This window comes from Buceros rhinoceros, unplaced genomic scaffold (assembly GCF_000710305.1).
Source record: "Buceros rhinoceros silvestris isolate BGI_N320 unplaced genomic scaffold, ASM71030v1 scaffold11545, whole genome shotgun sequence".
Classification (NCBI taxonomy): Eukaryota; Metazoa; Chordata; class Aves; order Bucerotiformes; family Bucerotidae; genus Buceros; species Buceros rhinoceros.
Window position 1 is genome coordinate 42,614 of NW_010412317.1, and position 17,862 is coordinate 60,475.

General features: G+C 35.6%; 1 protein-coding gene across 1 annotated transcript in view; it reads right to left on the reverse strand.

Moving 5' to 3' along the window:
• Positions 1-17,862, reverse strand: part of LOC104493629 (tyrosine-protein kinase Fer-like) — a gene marked incomplete at both ends in the record, with an annotated part of 59,401 nt that overhangs the window by 31,240 nt on the left and 10,299 nt on the right. The window contains one exon of the mRNA XM_010136347.1: positions 5,045-5,137. Within this exon, the coding sequence (XP_010134649.1) occupies positions 5,045-5,137 (93 nt within the window). The remainder of the gene's footprint in view (positions 1-5,044; positions 5,138-17,862) is intronic.

Genomic DNA, 17,862 nt, shown 5'->3' on the forward strand with positions numbered 1-17,862 from the left:
CTGAACTGCGTTTTAGAAGACAGCACAAAGACCCACACCTCAGTTAAGCTCTATCGAACATATACAAAGAATACCATTCTGAACTAACCTCTCCTACTGCTCTGCCTCAATAAAGAAACGGTTTTTCTTCCTATCATCAAGAATGGTACTTCCCCTATGGGGATGCGGAAAGACAACAGAAACACTCCATTGGTTCATGCAAGGGAAAAAGAAATATGTGGTGTAGCTATGGACACGGTGGAGCCTACTGCACGTTTAACGTCTTCCTGGGGAGATATTTAGGTTAAAATGATTCACCTAGTCAAAGCCCACTAGGAATAATAACCTCTCAGAAGGGGAATGGGTAGACCCAAGAAAGGGAATCTATGCAGAACTTCTTGTTTCCAAATATCTATAATTTTTTAGCGCTTTCATAGTAATGTTTCTGGTATAAAATGCCTTTGCCTGTGGGTTCCTGGCTGCTTTTCTAAGTTATACCTCAGAAGGTTTAATTTAGTCCAGAATCCTGAGAGAAAACATATTTAACAGCCTAACAGAGGCTCTTATTCTCAGACACTGATATTGGGATTTAGAATACTGGGCCTATATCATGGATAATTTCAGATGTGAGATTTAAGGCCAGCTCTGTAACTGATAGACTCACCTAGAATGTGTTAAGTATGCTCTATCACAGATTTTGCTCTGTAACAGATTCAGAGCTAGAAAGGGCTATGTAACAAAAAACAACAGGTTGATCATGAAGTGTACAGTCAGAGTTTTTAGGGACAAAAGATGTACTCCAAGTTATTGTGTTTATCAGCATTGTGAACTACTAAAAGCTCAAGGTAATGTATGGCCAAGAAGGCAATCATATATTTCAATCTCATGAATAGTTAAATATATCTCAGATTAGAGCTGTCTACCACTGTTAAATGTCCTTAAGTCATCCTCTTCCAGAAATTCCTAAAAGAAAAAAGAAGCTTTCAAAATGCTAGATGCTGCTACTTATTTGAACACTTACTATTTAAAGACGCTCACTTTGAATCACCAGAAAACCCAGACCTCTGTTGTGCTATCAAGAAGTGTTAAGGGGTTTAGAGTAGCAAAGCCTTTGCTACAGAAACACTGTGGAGGAAACATTTTCAAGGGTAAAAGGACAATTTATAGCTTACTAAAGAGGATGCTACCAGATCATAACACCTGCTCATGTTCGAACTGGGTCAAATCTGAGTCACTGTTCAGACAACCATGATACCAACCCAGAATAAAACATCTTTAAAAACTTCACGACAGTGAAAGTTCATGGAATAACAACAGAGCACTTTAGACACTGCTAACTACGCTGCTGTTACGACCTAACAATCTTAATTTTTAAATTTGCTTAAACTAGTGTTTATTATTCAGAAGGAAACAATGAAAATTCCACAAAGCATCCTCTGCTGATTGTCTCCTACCTTACATTACCTTTATTTTCTGTCATATATTATAGGGCAATCATAATCAAGGTGGTTTCTCTGATGAAATAAGTGGTAATTATTCATGTTTTGGGTGTTATTAAAATTGTACTATTTTTATAAACCTCTGATTCCAGCATATTTTCTGTAAGATACAATACTCACCCTGACTGCCTGTAAGAAAGTGTAGCTGCACGCCCAGAAAGAGCAGTACCAATGCAAGATACACGATCACTTTAATACCGATTTCAACTCAGTTTTCACCATTTAGTGCTGATTCTACTGCATTTTATGATTACTTTTAAATGGATTAAAAACAACAAAGGTTAGTTGTTAAGGAAGATAGAGGAAAAAAGCTACCTGCACAAAATTAAATACCCATCTCCTTAAACTCCACTGACTTCCAGTATCAGTAAGAACTTAATATGTCTGATACCTGAAACATGTTTGCATCCTAGGCCTCAACGTTTTACAATGGGGGATGAGATTTTTTGTTCATTTTTATGTATGCACAGAAACAATTAGTGATTCAACAGCTTAAATGAATAAATACTTTTCTAAGCTTTCTTTTTTTTTTGTTAATTTGACTGGGAGCTAAAAATAAACAATTAACAAAATCATACAGAAGGAACTCACACTGTTTAATCACTACTCTCCCTCCCAATCCCTTCTTTTTTTTTTCTTTTTTTTCTTTTTTTTTTTTTTTTTTAGTTTTTTTTAAACCTTGATAAAGCTATTTAGCAACCTAAAGAGTACACTATATTCTTTTTTTTTTTTTTTTTCTAGTTTTCTTTTCCTTCAAGACTTCCATTTACTGCCGTATTTCAGTCATGGGCTATTCAGACAGGGGTGAAAGGCATGTGTCTTTACACACTTCATCTCACTTTCCCTTCTGAGAGGAAGGAAATGCCCTCGTATACTTCATCATGCTCCTCATGGACCCAGTTCCGTTAACTTACTCTGAGCCCCTTTCTCACTCCCTGTTTAACAATCCCCTGGAACAGCAGTTTTTCCCCAGCAGTAAAATGCAGTCCCCAGCTGCTGCCTTTACTCAAGAGCAAAATTGAGCAAACAGCAGTGTCTTATTTCTAACTCCAAAAAAAGACATATTACTCCTGCACTTACACTGTCAATGAAAAGAAAATAATAACGGGAAAGGAATTTTTTTAAAGTAATAGTGTAGTATTGTGTTTTCACATACATTCTGAGTTTGAATTTGCATATTCTTTATTTTCCACCATTAGGCAAACAAAAGATTTTGTTAAGATACTTCTCTCCCAGTGTAAAAGAGGGGCATAGAGACAGTTGAGAAACTAAAGCAATAAATTTAGGCTTATAATTTGAGACAATTCCTTATGGAATATCCTGCCTTTAGCCTCAGTGTACCCATCTCATTCACACAAGATAATATACCATATGAAACCAACATTAATCCCATCCATTATCCTATAAAAAATTAGAAAAATCATCCTATAAACAACAACAGATGTCTGTGCCAAATTCAAATGCCTCAGTGGGGAAAAAAAAAAAAAGGCAGAAGGGCAGAAGCTGGCAGTCGTGATGCTCTATTCATTCAGATTCTTCATTCAGTTCATTCACAGCACTGCCCAACAGGATCATGAAAGTTGCCCCTCTTCTGGTTTTCTCACCTCATTTGATTAAGCTGACATCTCTTGCTATTACAGAAAACTGGCTTGCATTTTGTGCAAGAGAAGCCACCTGAATTTCTCTTCAAATGATACTTTTCCCCCTATATTAACCTTTATCTTCTCGTTCTCAGAACAGGTAAATCATTTAAGTGCAAACATATAAGTAGCAGTTGAACTCCTGGCTCCTTTTGGAAGTACACAGCTTCTCTGAGACTTCTTTAGGATAATAGCAAAAAAATTTTGCCTTCTCTAACTACACTCAAAATTAAACTTCTCCCACCAATTAAATACAGGACAGTTTTTTTAGAATAGCACTATATTTAAATCAAGATAAGGCTCCACTTTCAAAGATTCAATATACTTAAAACATACAATACAACAGGTACCTAAAATCACATTTTTAGACTGTATCAGAGGATCAGCACTCATCCTTTTCCTACTCTGCTTTGAGATCCTTGTTTCTATTGGTCTATTTAAAAAATATCAAATTATTTTATGATATTATTATTATATAATACACCTTCAACGGACACTTTGTATACTCTCTTGATGGAAAATAACTTTCAAGTAGTAGTTTATACACTTAGCAGTAAGCGCAGTTCTGTAACTGTTAGCAGGAAAAAGCTGAGCAGCTGACTACATTAAGAGGTAAGTACTGATTTGTGAAGCAAATTTTAGCTGTATATGCATGGTTAGCTTTCCTTAATCAAAGAAATCACTTAAAAATGAGATTTGATTGGTTTATATATTCTGACTTTGAAGCTCATTTAAATGATAGGTAATCAAGAGTACATTTGTTACTCAAATTTTACTTTTTGCCTCAAATGACCCAATTCCGATCTTACTTTTCTCAAACATATTCCAAGCCTTCAACAATCCTATCTACCATATATCTACAGGAAGGTGTTACACCAATTTCCATGGAATTAATAGTGATATAGGTTGGAAAGAAAATAAAAATTAGGCACACAGACTATATAAAACGACACTTTAATTAAGGATAATGAAAATTTTCACACTGACTTCCCTTGATTTCATCTTACATGTTTTTATCTTGATCCTCTTCTTGAAATTTTTTCTGTTCTAATTTTCTCCTGAAGCATTTTTAAGAAGTATTTTTTTAAAAAATCATAAAAAGTTGTGTAACATATACAAAGAGACAAAGTTGAAGGCCATGTCTCATCTACACAAAGATTAGAGGTCACAGCAATATATATTTTAATATGCTTTTACTATGAAATACTGCATTACATCAATTAAAAGTTTTAGAAAACAAAGATCATGATAATGTGGAGATTTTGTTTATCTCCAGGTCTATTTTAATATTTTACCAGGGTTTTTCCTATTACTTTTCAAACATGTTATGCAACTTCCATATTTTTCATAGCAAAAACCTTCCTGTCCTAATTTTATCTCATTATCATATTTATAATTCCATTCCTTTATCACTACTGTCATGGTTTGAGCCCACCCAGCTGGCAACAGTCAATACCATGGTGTACCGCTGCTACTTCCTTCTCAGGGGGGAAAACTCCTCACAGTCCCACCCTTTGGCAACATGGCACCCCTCCCATATATATAATAATTGCAACAATGGGTAAAATATGCATGATCATCTGACCTACTATAGAATATCACAATACGCTGCCTTTCCAATAAATCAGACTCCCCAAGAAAAGTACTCTTAAAAGTATAGCACCAGCCTGGTAGCTGCAAAGAATATACAAATTTTCTTTTTTCCCTAAAGCACAATCAGTTGTTCTGACACAGTACTACGCCACAAGATTACCATGTCTCCTGATCAATCAGAACAGTGTCTTTATAACATTACTTTAATGTAATCTTTGTTCATGTAGATGGAAATGCACGATGCTTCAGGAAAAAAAAAATCCTACTTAAACAGAAGTAACAGTGTAAAAGTAACAGAATGTAGTACCACAGTAAATTATCGATACTACTTACCGACGATGAGCCCAACATGGATTTTGGAGACCTTATCATTACAGCTATGGAATGACGTATAGTGTCAAATCTTGAGACTTTGTCCTTCTTGTCCTAGGAGCAAAAGCAGAATGCGGATTTTATTTAAATAAAAGAAAGGAGCTGACCCTCTATTGATACAAACCAGTAAGTGTCAACACCAGTGGGATTAATCTAACTCATGTCAATTTAACCACTGACAAATTCTGTAATTCCACAAATATTTTGTGCAGTTATTTTAAGTATCACTACTGTCAACTAAGAGAACTAAAATTCTTTTGTAATCTAGAAATAAAAGGATATAATTCTCAATTCTCCTGAAATACCTATTATTTTAAAACTGTATTTGAAACTATACAATAAAAAAAGCCCACACAGTAAAACAAGAATACTTACATACATTATCCTTAGCCCTTAGCCCCTATACGGGCTTTTTTCCCCTTTTATTAGCATGTTCTTATCTAACAATACACTATCTGTAAATATTAGCATCAAGCACTGCAAATTATAGGGTCCACTTCTTTTCACGGCACTACCATAAACTCTAGGTGCAGCCGCTGTCTTGATTATAAATTTTGTTACCTGAACTGTAAGAAACTGATAATAGAGACAGACTACAACTGTTTGCCAGCGTTACAAACAGAAATTGCTTCCAGGTTTTGGATGTACACCCTTGGCTGAAGAAACTGAAAATCTAATAATGTAATAAACGTAGCTTCAGTTTATTCCAGGACTTCTGAATAAGCAACAATATCTATTCATTCTGTATACAGAATACACCAGCGTTTGAAAATAACTCCTAAATACAATTTAGCTTACAGATATAGGTTAAACATTGTCTTAATAAAATAAATTTATTTGCTACCAAAATTCTGCAACATGCTTTAATTTGTACACTGTGAAACGAAGAGTGCAAAAACCAGTCAAACAGTCAAACATTAATAGTTTATTAGTCACTGAAATACTCAATAGCTATGTGCCCACTTACCCATCAATAACTTTTTTATTCCTTTTATCAGACTCAAGCAATACTGCGTGTCAACTAATTTTCTTATAGTAAAAGCTCTGCACTGAGTTCTGATTTTTATTTTTATAATACTGATGGATTAAACTGGCTACACAAACAAAAAAAAAATTAAATCTCATTAACAATAGGGAGACGCACAATCTAATTTTGCTTACATGGTGGGTGTGGAATGATCCACTCATTTCACACACCTCTTCAGAGGTGAGCCGAGAGACTTAACTGCAATTAGACGTATATTTCTTTAATGACAGTAAAGCTAGTTGCCAAAAGATGCATGAATTCCACCACACTTCAGCTAACCAAACTCAGGAGTTTTCTTTCTAATTTACTCTAACAGAATGCTTATCTAATGACAACATCAAACTACAAGTAAGGTTCTACATTTACCAGTTTCTCCTTAACAAAAAATGGTTTTAACAAGAGGGGGTTTTTTTGACTCAAAGTACCAGCAATTCTCATGGACTGGGCTACCAGAAGGCTTTGATAAGCACCACTGAATGATAGATAGATGATAATAGTTGCATTAAATAGATTGAGCATTAAGGCGTATATTTCAGGGATAAACTTTGGCTTTTGTTTGCAGTGTAGCACATGCCATGTTCAAACTGCAACACATTTCTAAACACTTTATTATTTTCACAGCACTTTGACAAACTGAAACCACTCTGTATCTTACAGCAAAGACTCATAATTTGTCTTCACAGTAGGCATTAGCAAACACATGACAAACGTAACTGCAACTTGTATCAAGTTTCCTCATTCCATTTAAGTATTTTTAGGAATAAAACTGAAGAGCAGCAACTTGATTTTTTGTTTGGTTTTTTTTTTTTTTGCCATTGCATCTTAGAAGGACCCATTAGATCTTGCAGAAAACCAGTTTTCACCGAGAATAGTATATCTGCCAGTGTGAAGAGATTTTTTTTATGCATATTAGGTAGAATCTTTTCCTAAACCAGTATAAAAATACAACCCATTAACACCCCATTACTTTTTATACATATATATGTTTGTGTATGTGTGTGTATGGTCTTACTAGTTGCATCAGGATACTATTTTAAGCCTGCTTTCCAAAATAAAAGGAAATACACTCAGAGTTGTCTTTCAGTGACCTCCACCCTAGCTACATTAAATTCTTAATGTCTCAGCCAAGACTCTCATGTTTTAGCAAATGATTTACTAGGTAAAAAGATTATTTCAGGATATTACGTTATTTAAAATTTCTGAAGGAAACTAATAAAAAGCAGAGACTCGTTGTGTCCCGGGAAGGAAAGTTCATTGTAATTCCACACAATACTCATTCCAGCAAACATCAGACACCTGACCAACCAGCACAACCATGCTGGCTATATATACACTTCACACAAACTTGTTGAACATGTTACTATGTGACTAACAAACTTGAGAAGGACACTGGAAAGGAAGTAAGAGTTCTGCATCAGGAATGCTGCACAGAGCATTATGCAGTACTGCGCTTGTTAGCATACATGATGCAACTACTAAAACAGATTAGCTAATTCAGTTTCGCTTTCATTTAAATTAATTACTCTCAGAGATATTAGCAAAATGGTAGCATGATTTGTCACTTCCTTTATTTCATACTACATCAATTTCATTAAAATGAAAACTAATCTGTGGACCATAATATTTCATGCAGCGACTGAATTACTGCAGAATAAATTGTAGTTTACCATTAAGAAGTCAGGTACATATGAAAATAGATACTGTCATTACACAACATCTTTACTGTATTTCTTTGACTGTGTTTAAGATCACATCAAACAACGAATTAAGAAAAATGTATTGATTTGTATTTCCCTTTTAAGACTACCCATATAGCTAATCATGCCCCAGGATAAATTAAAGTTAATCCCTACCAGACATGGGACTGGCACTTAGAATAGCTCATGAATTTTCTATCCATTTTGATATAAGCGCATCTAGCAAAACTGCTGAAAATCCCATTACTTACGCTGGAATGATGCAAGACTGATGAAGTTCTACATAGAATACAAACAGCTGTTTTATGGGTGGGACTTCTTGTCGTTATCCTCTTCGTTAAATAATACAAAGCCTACTGCTTTTATTTCCAAACATAGAAAGGATTTACTAAGACAAATTTAACTCATTTTATGGAGAGACTGATTGACAGCAACTGCTCATAAGCATCAGATTAGAGTGCTCTGTCGTATTTTCCAAGCAATCCATTCGGATGCAGCAGTGTTGTACTACTTCTGTCACAAAATAAGGAACGCTGAAACTCTGTTCCCAGTTGTATACACCTCAGCCAGTCTCTTTTGGTTCCAGTTCTCTTCTTCCTTCTTAATAGTCAAAACAATTACTTCACCTCTTTTCAGGAGATGTCACAGCAGAATACAACCACTCTTAATATCACTTCTCATTTTTCTCTTCTGACAAGAAGAAGAGAGGAAAAATAAAACCTAAGAACCCAGAAAGAAGCACAGCTGAAAAGCGCAAGTGAAACATTTCCCATTTTGCCTGAGGATTTCCTCAGGTGCATCGTTATATGCGAGAAACAGACAGCTGAGATTCTGCTTTTTGTATGCTCACTTTAGGGTATCTTGTGCAACATGAAGTCTTGTCCATTTTAATGGGTTTTCCACTAGAATTTATCTTTTGTGGCCATGCAATATGATTGTTAGGGTCTTCTGGTAAAACTCTTCGTTTTGCTATACATACAGTTCTCTAAATGGGCAAAAATAATACAATACACCCAGAGGTGCCCACATTTTGGCACAATCAAAATGACAGGCCATAAGAACCATGTAACAGTATTTTGAATGAACATGAGCAAGGCAAAGCAACAAGGCAAAAGATTTTGCTTAAACTGAACTACATAACAGAAAAGCCCAAAGAGCTTTTCAGCTGTATAAATCCAGAAGAGCGCCCAGATCTTAGATATTATTATAAAAGAAAAATTATCTATACTCTTTAGAAAAGCAAGGAAGTAAGAAGCTGAAGAGAGATTAAAGATAAAAAAAACCAAACAACCCAGAATCAATGCTTTCAAAAAACAAATAGTAACACTATTTCTACTGATCAAAAGGTAGAAGATTAGCAATGAGGGACAACGGACAATGCAGCATATTTTGAAGATTGCTGTATATTGCATATATATACTGAATATTGCCAGGCATGTACTTACAGATGATATAAATACACAAATACTTGCAATATTATTCCGTTCAAATACAGACTCCCTAAGGAGTCAGATATGAACAATCAGCATGGATACAGAAGCTGAAATTAGATAACTTTCACAGGAAATTTAGAGGAAATATGATGAGGACTCTCCAACTGAGCAAGAAAACACTCTCAGAAGAAAAGGAGATTTCAATTAGAAGAACATAATCAGTAATATCTAAAAGATGAGCATGATAGTATTGTTTCTGAGATATGGCTAGTGAACTGGTCCTCAGAGATTTTGATGAAGATTAATTCAGTAGAGTACTAGAGCTCTAAGATAAAAACAGAAGGGAGGAATTCAAAGTAGTTATTGAAAATGGTACATTCAATAAATTTACATATAAAAAAACCATACCAGATAGGGCCAGAGCAATTAAGATGTTCTTTTTTGTAAAGTGAATGCTAGCTTCATTTCTGGTTTGAAGAGATGATTTCTCTGATGAAAAAGGTGCTGGAACAATATTCCTTATAAGACTTCAAATTTAGATAATGGGAAGAACAAGGAAACTTTTTCCTTTTAGAATGCTATAAATGTCTGGCATGAGAATGGAGTTTTGTGATTTATAAGCAATTCTTCTTCACAGAAGCTTTAGATAAAATAATTTTCTGAAAATGATCCTCTGCATTAGTCACTTCAGCAATAGAGATTAGAAATTATTTTTGAGAGGCCCCAAAAACTTGTAATAAACTTAGACTATGACAGTAATTCTGGTCTGCCTACTGATGATGGTATACTAATCACAACTAATACCTTCCAAAGCAGCAGAAATTACGCATAATTGATACACGTGTATTGTAAAACACTGCACTGGATATAACTGATGTTCCATCTCCTGAATTCCAGGGAGTAGCATGAAAAACAAGACTTACTACTGTCTTACTATTTTCTTAAACCAAAGATACAATCCAGGCCATGCCAGTGACCTAAAGGTCTGGAAGAAAAGGAGAATGATAATTCTCCTGAGCAGATCTTCATCCTCAGAAGATCTGTGGTATAACTACTATAAGATGTGATGTCTCAAAGTCACGGGAAGGACTTTTCTTCCATAAACATTTTCAGGTGTTTTCTGAATCTGTAATAAACTATTACAACCCACTGCTGCAGTAAGCAGTTGCACAACTTAATCACATGCTTTTGAGAAACACATCTGTCTGCTTGCTTTGAATCATCTACCTACTGTGGTTATTTGCTGGCCCCTACTTCTTGCTTCTAAAGAAAGTCAACAACCATTATTCCCTATTCACTTTCTCCACGTCGCCCAACACATTGTATACTTCTTACGCACGTTCCACTTCAGTCTGCTTTTTCAAGTCTGAAAAACCTAACATACTTATTCACTGATTCCACAAAGCTCCTCCACATATCTGACTATTATTTTGCCATTCTGAATTCCCCCACATCAATTTTGTAATTTAGGGAGCTGAAAATAGAAGTGGAGCCAGACTCTTCCATGTGGTACAAGGCAAAGGGACAAGCAGCAACAGACAATTTGCATTGAGAAAAATTCCAGTTAAAGATACTGAAAAAAAAAGAATTCACAATAAGGACAGTGATCAAATATTGAAACAGGTTGCCCAGAGAGAATTCTTTGACTGAAGCTGCTAGAACCTCAACTCCAATAAGGCACTGTGCAACCTGATACAAAAGCAAAGATGACCCTGCTCTGAGCAAGAAGTAGGTCCAGATGATGAGATCTTTTCTAATTTAAATTATTCTACAATTCTATGGCATTTGGGAAGCACGTGCACATCAATTTATGCAGTGATATTATGCTTTCTTCTCTACTCTCTGTTTCTTTCCCAAAAATTTCTAGGTATTTCTGGGTTTGATAACTAAGTAACCTGGTATCTTCAGGAACATTTAGATCTTATTTTGAGTGGTAACTTAGAGTTCATTATTGGTGTATGTGAAATTGAGGACTGTAACTACGATCTGGTCTGCAGGAATGTAATTACACAATATGATGCTAACATTTTTATAAAAAAAAGGACTGTTAGAAATAACACGTGTAATTTATAACAAGTCAAGGAATTCGCTCAACTTACTATAAAAAGATATTTGCTTTATTTCTAAATAAATTTTTCTGTTCTTGTGATTATTTATATAAATATGATTACTTACATGCCAGAATCTTGAAGATGCAACATATAGTAGAAAGTAATTTCTCAACTTACTATAAAAAGATATTTGCTTTATTTCTAAATAAATTTTTCTGTTCTTGTGATTATTTATATAAATATGATTACTTACATGCCAGAATCTTGAAGATGCAACATATAGTAGAAGGTAATTTTTTTTTTTGTTCAGGGAAAAATCAGTAAGGAAGTGCATTAAACAAGAGATTGGTGAACTATTTGGTGAAAAACCTGAAAGCCTTTGGCAGGTTTTACTGAGGAAAGCTTAAGATGTCAGCAAACAATAAATAAATTTATTTTTTAAAAAGTAGCATCAACGCTATGATTGACATTATGCCTTTTTTTTTTAATTACTATCTATCAGGTCAGAATGTACAGTTAAGTTGTCGGCACCATGTCTTCTGTTTTAATTAAAGTTTCAGAGGACCAATTTTTCAAGCTATGTATGAAACATCAAAGAAACATTACCTTTATCTTTGAAATGAGTACTAAATCTTCCAAACACACAAATATGTATGAGAGGTCTTTAAGGAAACAGAGCACCTTTAACGGGGACTAGCAATAATGTTTCTGGAGATGGTACATTTTAATTATTACATACTGAACAGCTTTTTAGTTTAGAAAAAGATAGGATTTTGATTTCACCTAATTATCATCAAGAATGTCAACTGTGCTCTAAAGAAGATGATTAAGTGTACTGCACCTAAGCTGAGGCACTGAGATTCTGTCCAACAGCTCTTTTTACGGGAGGAAGAAGCAGCCAGACAAATGCTTTTGCCTTTGAGAAGGACCCCTCTCAAAATTTAGTAAGGAATGCCTGCTTTGCTTAACGAGTGTATCTGTACACCACTAAACCCTAATGCATCTCCAACTACTGATCCCATAATGACACCAAATAAAGAACTGATTTCAATAAGGGCAATATAACAAAGCAATTCAGACTTCTGAAAGCTTAGAGCCAAATTCAGAATGAATACATATTTTTGAAAAATTAATTTAAATACCATTACTTTATGTAAGTGGCAAAACATGCAACAGGGAAAATGAAGGCTTCTGTCCTACAAAAACCTCAGGCTGGTATGTAAATGTTCAAATAGGAATCGTTTCACTCATTTTAAGAGCACTGTTATTAATTAATAACGCTATTATTAACTGAAAGTACAAATATTTTATTAATTCTAACACTAACATTTTACTAGTTTCAAGAAATCAAAAATTATTAAATCTCAGACTGTACGCCACTTGCTGCAGCTGAAAGCAAAGTACCTGGTCATAATATGATCCTTCTCTTTGGTTTTCATTGCCTCACCACAGTAAGAGATCCCCTAATACACACACAAGGCCTCCCTTTCTATAATTCTGTGCAAGCTCATGAAGTTGCAAAGAGAGAACGTAAGACAGACTAGCCTGAATGCTCCTACTTGTAATGCAATACCTAATGTTCTGGTTTTCATTGCATCACCACAGTAAGAGATCCCCTAATACACACACAAGGCCTCCCTTTCTATAATTCTGTGCAAGCTCATGAAGTTGCAAAGAGAGAACGTAAGACAGACTAGCCTGAATGCTCCTACTTGTAATGCAATACCTAATGTTCACAAAAGCAAGAAAACCTTCATCTTCTCACATCCTCTAGCAGCTCACCATCCAAAGTCACCATCTGACAGGACATCACCTTGCTCAACATTCAGGCTGTGCTGCTGCTTGAGAAAATCAAGAATCACAAGTCAAAGGACAGTGAAAGAACTACTGCCCCTGTTTCAGGCAAAAAATGACCAGAACATCCTGAATCTGAGACAAGAATGGCTGTGAGGTTAGATCTCTTAGATTAGATGAAATGTCTCCGAATTTAAATTATTCCACGATTCAATGGCATTTGGGAAGCATGTGCACATCAATTTATGCAGTGATACTGTGTATATAATATACAAGTCAATGGGAATGTATTACATGTCTTCAAATCCTCACACTGTTTCCAAACATTTTCATCTCCCTAAGCCAGCTATAATTTTTAGCTTAGAATCCAGGGTTCATGGTTTGGCAGTTACATGTACTAAAAACACCACTATAAGCAATCAGTAAATCAGTGAGATTTCATTAATGTGACTGGATATTTCAAGAATATAACCATAAATCTAAAAACAACTTAAAGCTCAAACTCTGTTAGGGAAAAAATGTTAAAGGATCACAAAACTTGCAAGGTAAACTAAACATGAGTAAATTTTACACTTCCATCATCTCAACATTACCATTTGTCAAATGGATACGAAAAGCACATGCTCTACTAGCTAGAAATACACATGCATCCACAAACAAGTAAACAATTCTCAGGAGTATTTTTGATGCAAAAAAGCTAGTTATATTCTGTATTTTATTACCATACACATACAGCTGAAATAGTTTCAGGCATGTATGACCCAAATTCTACAGACCAGAGAAATTCGGTGATGGCAGAACTGCTGCCCCAAAGCTGTAATCAACAACATAGCTGTCATTTGAAGCGATCAAGTCTTCAGTGTGAAATATCTTTTAAAACTGTTTATATACATGCATACACACATACACCCGTCACACACACACAGGTTGATCTTGCCATCCCCCCTTCAAATAAAAAAACCAAAAAACAAAACCTGAGCTAGAAAGAAAATTCTTGGTAAGGTAATGGGAGAAATAGATTTCTTTAAAGTACACACATGTTATGCTGCATTACTAGTATTTGGAAAACTTTAATGGACTCAATTGTGATAAAAAATCAGCTGATTAGTTTTCCTCCACTGAAGACGGACACCTAGTGTTGAAAATAAATTCTATGTTCTGAAGTTTTCATAAACACATTTTTCTCCAAAAAGCATAAAGGCAGACAATGGTTTTGGTACAAAAAAAAATATTCCATAATAGCACTTCCTCAACTGAATGGTAAAGTTGTAGGTGGCCAGTAGGCAGCTTAACTTTTAAAAAAAGTGAACATCTAACTCTTCAATCTGAAAAATGTTACTTAAAGACTAACAGAACTTCATTACAACATTGACCTAATGAGAAGAGGTAGAGTCATCCATGCTGAGCTATGTTCAAGATAGCCATCAAATAAGCCAATTTATAGTGCACCACACAATGAACTCAAAAGATTAGGCAGATATAAATACAACTTCCAGGCATTTTTATGTGAGGATTTGGACTGTTGAACGTAAAAAGTGCTGCATTAAAACATTCAAAACCTCAATTCCTAATGGTCTCTGCAATAGTCAGCTGAAGTAAGGAAACAATGAAGATTACTCACAGCTACCACAAGCATGTTCATGAATCCCTGGAGAGTAGTGTACATGCCAAAGAATGCCACCTGGAACTGGAAATTATCATTACTAACCACAGTTAAAATAACAGAAATAAGCTTGCCAGAAATCTATGAATACTTGCACGCGCTGCAGACTGAGAAACACAAACCATTCTTTTCTCATTATTAGCAAAAACCTGTGTTCTGATTATTTTAAACTTCAAAAATCCCAGATAGGAAACCAAGCCACATTTCAGCAAGGCACAAAGCGTTAACTGTTTTCAATCCTTTATTCCTGATCTGCATAGGCAGAGTTTCTCTGGTCTCACTGACTAGAACAGCACCAGTATCCTGTCAAAACATGATCTCATACAGCAAATCTGTCTGGCAGTTTGCAGGGGGGGATTAGAATGCAGCAAAAAGAAAAATTACATCTATGAGCCCCAAGAAGGTGTACTATTGCTGCCATGGAGGCTAGTAAAAAGATGTTCCAGAAAAATCCAGGGAATCCACAGCAAAGGTAAGGAGTCAATAAGGATGACAGTTTGGGGGTTTTCTTCCTAGAGATACTGAAAACAAACTCCTGTATTCAACTTAATCAAAGCTTCTCTCCAAAAGGAGATCTTATGTGAAGGAGTGCATCTCTTCGGAGCTCACCATTTTGTATCCAAAGCAGATGACATGGACAGATGACTGAAGCAACTAACTGGATGTGGTATCAGCTGTGTAAAGTGAAAACTGAAGCTACGGTAGCAAGTAGTCTTGGAAGCAAGTGCATCAACCAACAAAGCAGAGCACTGTACCAACTGGGGGTTATGCAGCCCCAAATACACAGTGTTTATAAACACAACATTAATTGAATACTGTAGGCTGTAGGGACTGCAATTATACAATTACTTCAGTTAGCAGGCATTCCACAGTAACAGAAAGAATGATGTAGTCTTTCCAGATGTCATTAAATATATATTTAAAAAACTGTAGTTTGGATTTGGCTACTTTTTAGTCGCAGATACAGACAGTATTGCCTGCTAAAGAAATATGTCTGACAAATGGTGGAATCCAGAATTAAGGCATTTAAGCCCAAGAAAGTCTGGTCCTTGGAAAAAGATTAGAGGCATTGAAGCAGCTATACGCTGAAGTGCCAGCAGCTGCTAAGGGAACAGTGACCAAGAGTCAACATGTAAGGAAGAAGCAGAGAACAAGAATATCCCCTCTATATTGTATGACCTTGAAATTCAGGAGCAATCTTAAGTCCTTCTATAGTTGAAAAGACAGCAACAACTAAATATTCGACAGCTCCCAGGCTGTAGGCAGGGACTTGCAACCCAGCTTTAGCAAAGGTCCATGCCAACCTACAGAAGACAGTCGGGGCACGCAAAACCCTGAGTTTTCTTCTTAACCTCAAAGGAAGTTCCTAGAGGCCTGTGAAGAATCTGGTTTCCCCAGCCACCCACTATATGAACTCACCAGAGATGCATTGTTTACAAGTTTATTATCATACTGTTTTTACTGGTTTAAGGTAACATTTATTGGACTCTGCCCTCTACACACCATCATCCAAAAACGGTACCTACCAATAAAGATCCCTCTTACAACTACTGACTGGCTTTAACTGACTCACTGACTAGCTTTAAAGAATTCAACCTGGCAAATGCTACATCAAGCATCATGAAACAGCACTACACATGTTATGTGATCCAACAAGATGTAAAGTCTTTTTCTTCCCCAATAAATAGCATTATTTATTATAGACTGGCAATTGTATCCTGTTTTGAAAACCAGATTGTGACAGGATGCATTTGTTTTACCATAGTAAAATAAAGGTTCACAGAGTTAATGCCAAAAAGCTTCAGCCAGATGGGACTCAAGAGGTTCTTAGCCAGATCCACATTTACATTAGTACGGGTATTAAAGAATAAAACTGATCTTTCATAACCAGAAAGATTTTGCAGTATGGCTAGATTAAATTCTGATCAGGTATTTCTGTTTGACAGCTGGCAGTCAAAATGTGATGTTTGCTTTTGGTTTTCACAGATTCCTGCATCAGTTTATTAACAAAATCAGGTTGCATATTAATAGATAAAATGATAGAGCAACTTTGTGACAGCTGCAACACACTACTTCAGCAGCATATCTCTGGTAGGCTTAATGAGTAATCTTTATAGGGTGCCAATTTAAAATTAAGCTTTTATTTCTATAAATAATATATATGGGCATAACTATTGGAAATACACTAGTATTTTTGTTCAGAGCAGGTGCGCACAATACACAAACACCCACTAGTTTTTCAAATAAGAGATACAGCAAACCAATGTAGTATTAGGCATTTTTACACATTAAGGAGACAACACCAAAAGAACCTGTCAGTTGAAAAACAAAACAAAAATGCAAACCCAATAAACAGGCAGTGTTGAAATGCTACTCTGAGTGAAGCCTGTGATCCACAAAACTCATGTCACACATCAGATCACAGTAGTGTAAATCATGAACATGAACAAGACTATTCTGAAAATACTGACATCAGGGAGGTGACCAAGTGTGCAAGCCTCAGTACTGGTACCAGAGAGTAACAGATTTCAATCTCATTCAAGGTGCAGTTCATAAACTGTATCTAGCACAATGAGCCAAAAAAAATTAGGCAGAATTTCTCCTGCGGAATTCAAAGACTTTCAAGTTCTTATGCTCGGTGGTCAAGAGGAGTCTTTCATAACTTTCTAACCAACGGGTCTCTCCTCAAAGTTCATCAGTAGTACCTATTCTACTAAGCATCCTCAAGCTGCTTGTCAAATCAAAGACCAGCCTTCTCTGCTACAGAATAAACAAGTTCTACAGATTTTTGGTATAGTTGTATACAACTTAAAAGCCAAGGCTTTCAATCATTATTCAAGAATGACACATTTCCACGCATCTTGGCTCTGACACTCCATCCAAGCTTTCTTTTTTTCTTACGATGAGTTCTGAAATATTACTTTCAGAAACACCTCTATATCTACTATTACGACGTAAATGTCATTGCCTTTTGCCACAGTACCCTAACACAATAGCCAAATAAAGATAACTTACTTGTGGCTCACTGAAAAGAAGTTGAGATAAGTAATACTGGAATTTTTTTACTGGATTACAGTGACTATCACATCTCACATGGGACTTCCACTTTCCCTA